Raw genomic sequence first — 11,391 nt, forward strand, 5'->3', positions numbered from 1 at the left:
GATTCACGAGGCGTTCGAGGATTTTCATTTCGAGGCGTCATGGCCACGGGGATGTCCGCTGTGAGGAACGCGCCATTGTCCGAGACGTTGGAAAGCTTTTCACAGCGGAGGGAAGCAGGTCCTCGGGCGAGGTGAAGTTTAAACGTGGAGCCGAGCAGGACTCGACCCTCGGGCCTGGGCCCGTTTGGGGTGGAGGGGGGGTAGTACTGGGCAACGCAACGACCGAGGGACGTCACGGCACCAAACAAGCTGGTGAGAACTTCCAAAATGGCCGTGGAATCCCTTTCCTCTCCCCCCCTTCGTCCTCCAATTTGTCGGAGGGGCAAGACCTCGAGAGATGTAACACTCACAGACGCATGTGTACGAGTGTGCACGAGTAAACGAGCTGCGGAGACACCTTCGGTCAACGTGTTGGTTGGACCCCACGTGGGCGGCGATCACGCGTGTTGGTAATTAATGAATTAATGAGTGTGTGCCTTGTGCGCTGATGTACGATGAGGATGCTCGGACTGGGAGCGTCGGCGACGTGTGGTCGTGGACAGGAGGAGTGTGCGACAGGAATGGAGGGGAGGCGTGGGAAAGAATGAGGGCGGGTAGAGATGAGACAAAAAAAAAGGACAAAGACACAGACACGGACGGAGAGACAGAGACAGAAAGAGTGTGCAGTAATCACAGACTATATACCTGAGAAAAAGAGAGAGAGAGAGATGCGCGGCCATTTGCCCAATCAGAAGTCAAAACAAACTGGCCGATCTTCCCCGAAGAGGAGCAGGAGTCGAGGCCGCCAATGAGAGGCCGGCCCCGCGGTCACGTGCCCACGTCGGAGCCCTTTTGAAGTGCCGTTCATCAGGGGGGGGGAGTCTCCTATCTGGGGCTCGCATTTATCTGCCTCGCTCGGTGCCGCCGTCGTCTCGGGCGCATCCGCACGCGGCCCGCACGGCCGCCACCTCGTGCTGGGGACGCGCACGTCGCATTTCGCGCGGCCCTTCAAGTTTGCCAAAGCGCGGGTGAGCCCTCGCGACCACCCCTTCCCCGTACGAACACCCCCCCCCCACCACTCTTGTTATTGTGGCCGGGCGGACGCACGGAGAGCGGCTCGAGTCCCGCACCGGCGATGCTTCTCGAGGCGACGTCGCAATACCCGTCTCTGGGCCTGGGCTTCGGCGGCGTGAGGCATTACCCCGCGGGCGACGTGGCCTGTGAGAGAGACGCCGCCATGGACGGCTACGGAGACGCGGGCGCGCTCAAGCTCGGCTCGGAGCTGGCGGGACAACAACCCTCGGCGTTCGTGTCGCAGGGCTCCGCTTACCCGCATCCCCACCACCACGGCTCTGCGGCCGCGTACGGCGCGGGCTTCGGAGGCACGACCCGCTCGGATTTCCTCTTTCGTAACTGCGCGTTCGGCGACGCTCAGGCGGCCGGCCCCCAGCACGGCGTGTTCGCACCGGCGGGCGGCTACGACTCGGCGAGCCATGCTCTCCTGTTCCCCGGGCTGCACGAGCAGACGCACCACGTGGCCGGCCAGCACCACGCAGCCGGCTCCAACGCGCACCTCCTGGGCGGGCAGCTCCGCCTGGGTCTCGCCAACGAGACGTACGGGCGCGCCGAGCGTTTTGGGCCCGTCACGACCCCTCGGGCCGACGCGTACGCGGCCGCGCCGCTGCACGGCTACATGAACATGGCAGCGCACCACCACCACCACCACGCGCACCACCACCACCACGCCGCCGCCGCGGCCGCCGCCGGGGCGGGAGCTTTCTTTCGGTACCTGCGGCCGCAACTCAAGCAGGAGCTCATCTGTAAATGGGTCGAGCCCGAGCAGGCGAAGAAGCAAGCGTGCAACCGCGTGTTCAGTACGATGCACGAACTGGTGACCCATCTGAGTGTGGAGCACGTCGGGGGTCCCGAGCAGGCGAACCACGTGTGCTCGTGGGAAGAGTGTCCGCGCGAGGGCAAGTCGTTCAAGGCCAAGTACAAGCTCGTCAACCACATTCGGGTGCACACCGGCGAGAAGCCCTTTCCCTGTCCGTTCCCGGCCTGCGGCAAGGTGTTCGCGCGCTCCGAGAACCTCAAGATCCACAAGCGAACACACACAGGTGCGTGCCGTGCCCCCGCCCCGAGGCCTTCCTTGTACCATCGTCCCCGATGTGTGCAATTTCCGGTGTCCCTCACAAATTGGCGCGACCCAAAACGAGCCGTAACACTCCTAATTCGATGGAATGGCCGACGGACGTTGAGCCCGAGGGGACGTGTTAACAAATCCCCCGTCACCCTGGGGCGGTTCGTACACCGCACGTGCACAGCGGATTCGTACACCGCACGAGCATAGCGGATTCATACACCGCACGTGTACAGTAGATTCGTACCCCGCACAAGAAGAGCGGATTCATTCACCGCACGATAACAGCGGATTCATACACCACACGTGTACAGTAGATTCGTACACCTCACAAGAATAGTGGATTCATACACCGCACGCGTACAGTAGATTCGTACACCGCACAAGCACAGAAAATTTGTACACTGCACGACCACAGCAAATGCGTACAGTAGATTCGTACACCGCACGAGCATAGCGGATTCATACACCACACGATAACAGCGGATTTGTACACCGCACCACCATAGCGGATTTGTACACCGCACGATAACAGAGGATTTGTACACCGCACGATAACAGAGGATTTGTAAACCACACAAGCACAGCAAATTTGTACACTGCACGACCACAGCAAATGCGTACACCGCACGAGCATAGCGGATTCGTACACCGCACGATAACAGAGGATTCGTACACCGCACAAGCACAGCAAATTTGTACACTGCATGACCACAGCAAATGCGTACCCCGCATGAGCATAGCAGATTCATCGACCGCACGATAACAACGGATTCGTACACCGCACCACCATAGCGGATTCGTACACCGCACGAGCATAGCGGATTCATACACCGCACGATAACAGAGGATTCGTACACCGCACAAGCACAGCAAATTTGTACACTGCACGACCACAGCAAATGCGTACACCGCACGAGCATAGCGGATTCGTACACCGCACGAGCATAGCGGTTTCACACACCGCACGAGCATTGCGGTTTCACACACCGCACGATAACAGTAGATGCGTACACCACACGTGTACATTGGATTCATACACGACACGCTACATTTGTACACCGCACGCGTACAGTAGATGCGTACACCACACACGCACAGTGGATTCATACACCACACGCGTACAGCGGATTCGTACACCGCATTTGCCCGATGAGGGAGCGTTTCGCGCGTTTCTCGGGTGTCCGGCTTCGTGCGAGTCGGACCTCATCGAGAGGACGCACACGCCACGTGGCAGGCCTACAGGCTAGGTCTCGCCCTCGCGCGCGCCGGACTCGTGTCACGGTTAAACAGCGAATCGACACGGCAGCTCCGTGCGTCTGTGACGTGGAAACAACTTCGTGCGTCACAGACGGGCAAACAGCCTCGTGAAGTGTACGTCGTGATACCCTTTGGATGCTCATGTAACGAAGTCATTTGGCGTTACCGGGTTACCGTTACCAGGTTACCGTTACCAAGCGCGACACGGCCTTGTACATGTGAAACAATCATTTATTGCACTTGTGACTTGCAATGGACATTTCATGTGGAGAGAGAGGTCCACGGGTCGAACCTCCATAACCCCCATTGTTATCGTGCCATCGTCGGTGTGTTGCGCACCACAACACGGTAGGTACAGTATGAGTACAGTGCAGTACAGTGGTGTAAGCGATTGCTCGCACGACGTGTCAAAAGTGAACGAAATGTGAGAACACACGAGAGGCGTCGCTCGGACACGTGTGCACGGCACGGCGTTCGAGTCTCTCTATTTCTCCTTGGGGCGTGTCGTGTACACGATGCACACACGTCAGGTGACTTACACTCGTCAGATGACGTCATGCTTTCGGCAACACGTGCTGTTATGCATGACGGGGATAGCGCGTAATAGTAACGAGTACAATGACGACTCGGGCTCGTGGCGAGGTGTCGGCGCTCCGTACGAGCACGGCATGCGCTCCGTGCTGCACGGATGCCGGTGACTGTACGGCACCGTACTCCCTGCGGGTGCGTCCGTACGTTTGGTGCATTGATTTTATAAAAGCACCCGTGATCGGCTCGGCCGCCGCGATTTGCATCATCGTGGCGTTTCGGATGCAGGTGTTGCGCGGCCGACGATCGCACGCGCCTGATGTGACGTCGCTGTGTTTTCGCGTGCAGGTGAGAAACCTTTCAAGTGCGAATTCGCCGGCTGCGACCGACGCTTCGCCAACAGCAGCGACCGTAAGAAGCACATGCACGTGCACACGTCGGACAAGCCGTACTTCTGCAAAGTCTGCGACAAGTCGTACACGCACCCCAGCTCTCTGCGCAAGCATCTCAAGGTACGGACCGCGCACCTGTACACCTTCGTTTTGCACCTGGACGTGCCGGTGAATGCCGTACGCCGTGGGTCCGAGCTTATGACGTCATTTTTCACGTAACGTACCGTACGTATGTGCGCACGTCGCAGCACGAATGCGGTGCATGGGTAGAGTCGACCGCCCATGCTGCAGAATTGCACGTTGCGCGTCACGTGATCTGATGTGAAAATGAGGTGTTTAAGAAAAGTGAGCGAACGAAGGAAGCCGATTGGTTCGGTCACGCACGCGATGTACACACGCGAGATGCGAAATGATCAAATGCCGAAACCATCCTCCCGCAAAATTGCACGCAACACGTCCTGCAAATAAATGAATAAATATCCCATCCTGCGCGCCACGGATTCATTCATTTTCAACCGGGCTGTGGATTCCAAATGTATTTTTATTTTTATTTATTTTTTTTAAATTTCGATCCCTCTCGCTCGATGTGCAAGAAGACTCACGACGGGTGTCCGTTGAGGCCTCGGAGCGAGAGGCTCGCCGCGCGGCCCGCGCGGCCCGACCGGCGTGTTCCTTTCTTTATCGACGTGTACATCGAGTAGAAACAATTGGGAAGGAAATATTATTTCTCGCTAATTAAATTAACTTGTGCATTGAAAAGATAAATAAATATTTCTCCCTATAATTGTTTTTTTATTATTATTATTATTATTATTATTATTATTATTTTTGAATGGGACTATTTTTGAACGTATCGTTCCGAGAGCTTTTTGAACCATCTGGATGAATTATTATTTATTTAACATAACATTACGTAGGTTTCGCAGACCTGGTCGTGATGATTTCGCAACCCATATAAACCATAAGAGATTATGAAATCCGTGTTTCAATAATATATATATATATAATTAAAATAATGGAATCGCCTCGATGTGACGTCATGCGAATGCACTTTTTGTGACGGACGGCCGAACGGGCGTGGATGGTGTAACGGACGGTGCGGATGCCTGCGATAGACGGCAGTCCGTGTAATGGCGTTGTGCGGATCGATGTGGTTGCTGTTGTTGTTAGTACAACGGTTTGCGTTTGCATCATGAACGATCGGTGTCCGTCGGTTTAGAGTTTGTGACGTGTACGCATCACAATGGACCGATGCTGGTTGCACGTTTGGTTGTTATTGATTACCATCATTTACTGCACCTTTCCCTTTCTGTTGCATCACATTGAACCATGTGTTGCATTGTAAGGGCGACGTCATAGTACTTGTAATCATTGTTTTGTGACGATGATTGTGTTTTCGTCACCTCCACCCCACTCGCTCAGGTCCATGAAGCCCCAGCACCCACCGGCTCTCAGCCATCGCCGGCCACAAGTTCCGGTTACGAATCGGCCACGCCGCCTGCTCTCGTCTCCCCCGTGGCCGAAGGCGTCTCGACTGGACCTATCGGGTCCTCCGCCGGTCCAGCACCGGGCCACGCGGCGGTCAATGCGTTGCAAACGGCGAGCACCGGGCCCTGTCCCGGACCCCCCTTTTTTGCTGCAAATTTCAGCGAGTGGTACGTGTGAGCAGGAGGGTGAGCCTGAGTGAGGGTGAGCGTGAGCGGGACAGATTGTATAATAGAGGTAACAGGGAAACGTGGAAGGGGAGGGAGGGAGGAAGACCTCGTGTTGCGATTTACTCTAACAAGGGCTTGGGGAATACGACTGGAAATGTCCTTATAATAATCTTCCGCAAACACACATGACGGAAACAATTACGTGCTCGATGGAGTTGGCATTGTGACGTACGAGGTTGCGGGGCCACCGCTGCAGCGTGTCGACGGGTCCCTCGTATTCCACATCTCGTTGGCAAACACCATCGAGTATGATTGTACACCTCGTCAGCGAACGAGAACAAATGATCACCTTGTTGGCAAATGTGCACCTCGTTAATGAACGCCATCGAGTATGAGCGCGCACCTCGTCATCAAACGTGATCGAGCACGAATGTTCACCTTGTTAGCAAATGTGCACCTCGTTCGTGAACGAGGAACGGCGCACATCTCGTTAGTGAACGCCATCGAGTACGAGCGTGCGCTTCTTTTGTGAATCTAATTAGTATGAACACACACCTTGTTGCCAAATGTGCACCTCGTTAATGAATGCCATCGAGTACGAGCGTGCACCTCTTTAGTAAACCTAATCAGTATGAACGCACACCTTGTTGCTAAATGTGCATCTCGTTTGTGATTGAGTGCAAACACACCTCGTTCGCGAACATGATCAGTACGAACACACCTCCTTAGCAAAAGCGGTCAGTACAGACACATCTCGTTACCAAACGATCAGTACGGGCACACCTTGTTGCCAAACACCATCAGTACGGACACACCTCATAAACAAACACAATCAATACGAACACACCTCGTTACCAACAACAATCCGTACGAATGCACCTTGTAAGCAAACTCAAATGAGTGCAAAGATGTCTCATTGGTGAACGTGATCAGTATGAATACACCCCCTCAGCAAAAGCGGTCAATACGAACACACCTTGTTTGCGAACACAATCAGTACGAGCACAGCTCATTAGCGAATGAGATCACTCCAAACACACCTCGTCGGCAAACTCGGTCCATGTGAGCACACCTCGTCGGAGAACACGATCCATCCGAACACACCTCGTCAATGAACGTGCTCAGTCCGAACACACCTCGCCGGCGAACGCCATCGGTCCGAACACACCTCGCCGGCGAACGCCATCGGTCCGAACACACCTCGCCGGCGAACGCCATCGGTCCGAACACACCTCGCCGGCGAACGCCATCGGTCCGAACACACCTCGCCGGCGAACGCCATCGGTCCGAACACACCTCGCCGGCGAACGCCATCGGTCCGAACACACCTCGCCGGCGAACGCCATCGGTCCGAACACACCTCGCCGGCGAACGCCATCGGTCCGAACACACCTCGCCGGCGAACGCCATCGGTCCGAACACACCTCGCCGGCGAACGCCATCGATCCGAACACACCTCGCCGGCGAACGCCATCAGTCCGAACACACCTCGCCGGTGAACGCCATCAGTCCGAACACACCTCGCCAGCGAACACCATCAGTCCGAACACACCTCGCCAGCGAACGCCATCAGTCCGAACACACCTCGCCGGCGATCGCCATCGATCCGAACGAACCTTGAGGGCGAAAGCGATCAGTCCGAACACACCTCGCCGGTGAACACCACCAGTCCGAACACACCTCGCCAGCGAACGCCATCAGTCCGAACACACCTCGCCAGCGAACACCATCAGTCTGAACACACCTCGCCAGCGAACACCATCAGTCCGAACACACCTCGAGGGCAAAAGCCATCAGTCCGAACACATCGCGCCGGCGAACGCCATCAGTCCAAACAAACCTCACCAGCGAACACACCTCGCCGGCGATCGCCATCTGTCCGAACACCCCTCGCCAGCAAACTCCATCAGTCCGAACACACCTCGCCAGCGAACACCATCAGTCCGAACACACCTCGCCGGCGAATGCCATCAGTCCGAACACACCTCACTAGCGAACACACCTCGCCGGCGAACACCATCAGTCCGAACACACCTCGCCAGCGAACACCATCAGTCCGAACACACCTCGCCAGCGAACACCATCAGTCCGAACACACCTCGCCAGCGAAAGCCATCAGTCCGAACACCCCTCGCCGGCGAACGCCATCAGTCCGAACACACCTCACCAGTGAACACACCTCGCCGGCGATCGCCATCTGTCCGAACACCCCTCGCCAGCAAACACCATCAGTCCGAACACGCCTTGCCAGCGAACACCATCAGTCCGAACACATCTCGAGGGCGAAAGCCATCAGTCCGAACACACCTCGCCGGCGAACGCCATCAGTCCGAACACCCCTCGCCGGTGAACACCACCAGTCCGAACACACCTCGCCAGCGAACACCACCAGTCCGAACACACCTCACCAGCGAACACCATCAGTCCGAGCACACCTCGCCGGCGAATGCCATCAGTCCGAACACACCTCACCAGCGAACACACCTCGCCGGCGAACACCATCAGTCCGAACACACCTCGCCAGCAAACACCATCAGTCCGAACACCCCTCGCCGGCGAACGCCATCAGTCCGAACACCCCTCGCCGGCGAACGCCATCAGTTCGAACATCCCTCGCCGGCGAACGCCATCAGTCCCAACACCTCGCCGGCGAACGCCATCAGTCTGAACACACCTCGCCGGCGAACGCCATCAGTCCGAACACACCTCGCCAGCGAACACCATCAGTCCGAACACACCTCGCCGGTGAACGCCATCAGTCTGAACACACCTCACCAGCGAACACCATCAGTCCGAACACACCTCGCTGGCGAACACCATAAGTCCAAACACACCTTGCCGGCGAACACCATCAGTCTGAACACACCTCGCCGGCAAACGCCATTGGTCCGAACACACCTCACCAGCAAACGCCATCTGTCTGAACACACCTCGCCGGTGAACACCATCAGTCCGAACACACCTCGCCGGCAAATGCCATCAGTCCAAACACACCTCACCAGCAAACGCCATCTGTCTGAACACACCTCGCCGGCGAACACCATCAGTCCGAACACCACCAGTGCGAACACACCTCGCCGACAAACGCGATCGATACAGTGCAGGGAGACGTGAAGGCACTGCACGTCCCAGCTCTCCCTCAGCCTCGTAGTGACGGACTCATGACCGTAGTTCACGTCAACAGTGATGGTGCTTTCCGAGCTCGCACACCAGTACGGATCACTGGACCCCACTAATTTATCTATTTATTTATTTTCCCCCTCCCAAGTGTGTATATCTGTATATTCTTACCCGTTCTTTCTATATCGGCGATGTTTCATGTGCGTACGGTACGATGATAGATATCCGAGACTGAACTAAATACACAAATGCGTACGTGAACTTGTGAACTCGATGTTATTCCGTTTGCGTCTCGGTGGCGGATTGTCCTGTTTTTGCGAAGACGTCGCATCAAGGTCACGCCATGTGCCATTAACTCGCGGCCGTGTTACCTGAAAGGTGTACATAGACAAAGATGACGCGTCTGAGCCGTCGAAGTGATGTCCAGCGCGTCCCTCAATCCCGCCGTGGTGTGTTTGTGAGTTTTCATCTTCATTCGCGCATGGATAATAACGCCGTGTAGTCGTGACGTGTCTTGCACGTGTTGTCGCTATCTATGACGTATAACGAGAAGGGATTACGCATTGCTGTGTGAAACGTCATTTGAATTGCTGTGATTTTGCGTTGAGAACGAATCGTCTGGAATAAACTTGGTGTTTGGTGTTTTATTAAAAATTTCCGATTTTCTTTATTGACCCCCCCCCCCCCCCCCGATCAAGTGCAGCCCTAATTTAGTGAACTTGTGGTCACGATCGGCAGTTTGTCCATTTGTAAGTTTCCTCCATTTCTAGCGAAGAAACGCGGACCCCTCGCAAGGACTGGGGGGGGGGGGACATTGGGGGGTTCTCGTATTCGGACAAATCGTTTGGTTGTACAAAATGGACATTTTAATTTTGATTAATTATTACAACCCCTCGGGAGCCGCAGGGCGCTCGCCATGTTAACATGTTTAGGGGAATTTGTTTAAGATTAAGTGTTTGCTTTGCCAGACCCGGGTTTTGTAAATCCGCGAGAGGTGGGGATGGGGGGGGGGTAATGTTGGGGGGGAGGGGTGGGGGTGTTCGGGGTACTTGAGCGGACTGCAGGGACCCGAGTCGGTGACACGATCATTAGCCCCGTCACACATCATTTTAAAGTCGCACGTCTCGTCTCGAGCCTTGAAGGCCCAATACATCATGGCGCCCTAATCGCGTTAGTACAGATCGGCGGCCGGAGGGGACACATCGCCCTCTTGTACACGTCGTTGTTATCCAGACGAGAGGACAAAACACCCAGATGGACAAACCCAAACGCTCCTCATTTCCGGTCCATCTTGTACACGGCCATTTGGGGGGCTGAGAGGTGTGTGTACAAAGTGTCCTCCACAGCCCCCCCCCTCCTCCACGTGTCCCAATGGGGGTCGAGTGCTGATGTGCAGCAATTACAGACAAGACGGACGAGCGGCGTGGGATGCAAAGTTTGTACACACGACGCTGTTCACGACTCGGTCGGCCATGCGTTGCTGCACCCTCGTCTCATTGTTCAGGTGATCCGATTTTTCGGCCCTTTTTAAGGCTTTTCCCAAGACCGAATCAACCTGGGGTCACTCGTGTGCCCGTAATGGGAGACCTGGGGTGAGGTTTGTGGATTGGGGAACGTATCGTTTTGGACACGATGAAGTCATTGTTGGGGGAAGTTCCAAAACGCTTCCCGTCTCGTGAATATGTGGAACACCTTGCAGGTACAACGGGAAGGTCCTTAAAAGTGGAGTAAACGATCGAATTAATTACCCCCACCGGGTGTGACGTCAGACTCTCGCACAATGTTGCGTTTGAGGTCAAATAATTCCCCCCCCCCCTTCTCGGATTTCCACTAAAAGTGGGGAAATGAATCCGATTCATCGATATCTTGTGTACCTGTGTTTTCACTGGGCTCCGAGCGAGAGGAATCAGGTGAGTCCCGACCCACGTGGTGTGGTCGGTACCCCTATGAAATCGTTTTTTTTTTTTTAATACAATTCTTCCTTTAATGGGGGGAGTGGGGTATGTGTTTGGTTTGGCCTCTTCACGCAGACTTAACGAAGGAATAAAAGGGAATGACAAAAGGAATGAATATTTCAAAAATGAACGAAACAAATGAATAAAGAAACTTAAACAACAAAAATTAAATTAGTACATAAATTGAGAGAAAAACATTGAAATCATGTTTGTGGGAAGCGGGGGGGGGGGATGTTCATGGTGGAGGCTCATGGCATGAACCCACGTCACAGACATTTTCAAAGAGAGGGTCCATCTTGAGCGAGAGCCGGGCACGGTCCGCATGACACGTTCAGCTGGGGCGGTACGCCATGTGCACGAGT

At 55.1% G+C, this 11,391-nt stretch overlaps 1 protein-coding gene across 1 annotated transcript; it reads left to right on the forward strand.

Moving 5' to 3' along the window:
• The first annotated feature begins 264 nt into the window (after positions 1-264).
• On the forward strand, positions 265-9,728 carry LOC147009177 (zinc finger protein ZIC 1-like). Its single transcript, XM_085862935.1, has 3 exons — positions 265-2,096; positions 4,256-4,419; positions 5,722-9,728. Exons 1-3 carry the CDS (start codon positions 1,115-1,117, stop codon positions 5,962-5,964), a joined length of 1,389 nt encoding a protein of 462 aa, XP_085719061.1. The 5' UTR covers positions 265-1,114; the 3' UTR covers positions 5,965-9,728.
• The last annotated feature ends 1,663 nt before the right edge of the window (positions 9,729-11,391 follow it).

The sequence above is a fragment of the Eptatretus burgeri genome, chromosome 17 (assembly GCF_056783735.1).
Source record: "Eptatretus burgeri isolate ZD-2024b chromosome 17, Ebu_testis_v1, whole genome shotgun sequence".
Lineage (NCBI taxonomy): Eukaryota > Metazoa > Chordata > Myxini > Myxiniformes > Myxinidae > Eptatretus > Eptatretus burgeri.

What these genes read in the sequence shown, in the direction of transcription:
- LOC147009177 (XM_085862935.1), top strand. Translation starts at nt 1,115, where the DNA reads ATGCTTCTCGAGGCGACGTCGCAATACCCGTCTCTGGGCCTGGGCTTC. An exon ending in CCACAAGCGAACACACACAG is followed by an intron (nt 2,097 to 4,255) that starts GTGCGTGCCGTG and finishes TTTCGCGTGCAG; the next exon opens with GTGAGAAACCTTTCAAGTGC. An exon ending in CTCTGCGCAAGCATCTCAAG is followed by an intron (nt 4,420 to 5,721) that starts GTACGGACCGCG and finishes CCACTCGCTCAG; the next exon opens with GTCCATGAAGCCCCAGCACC.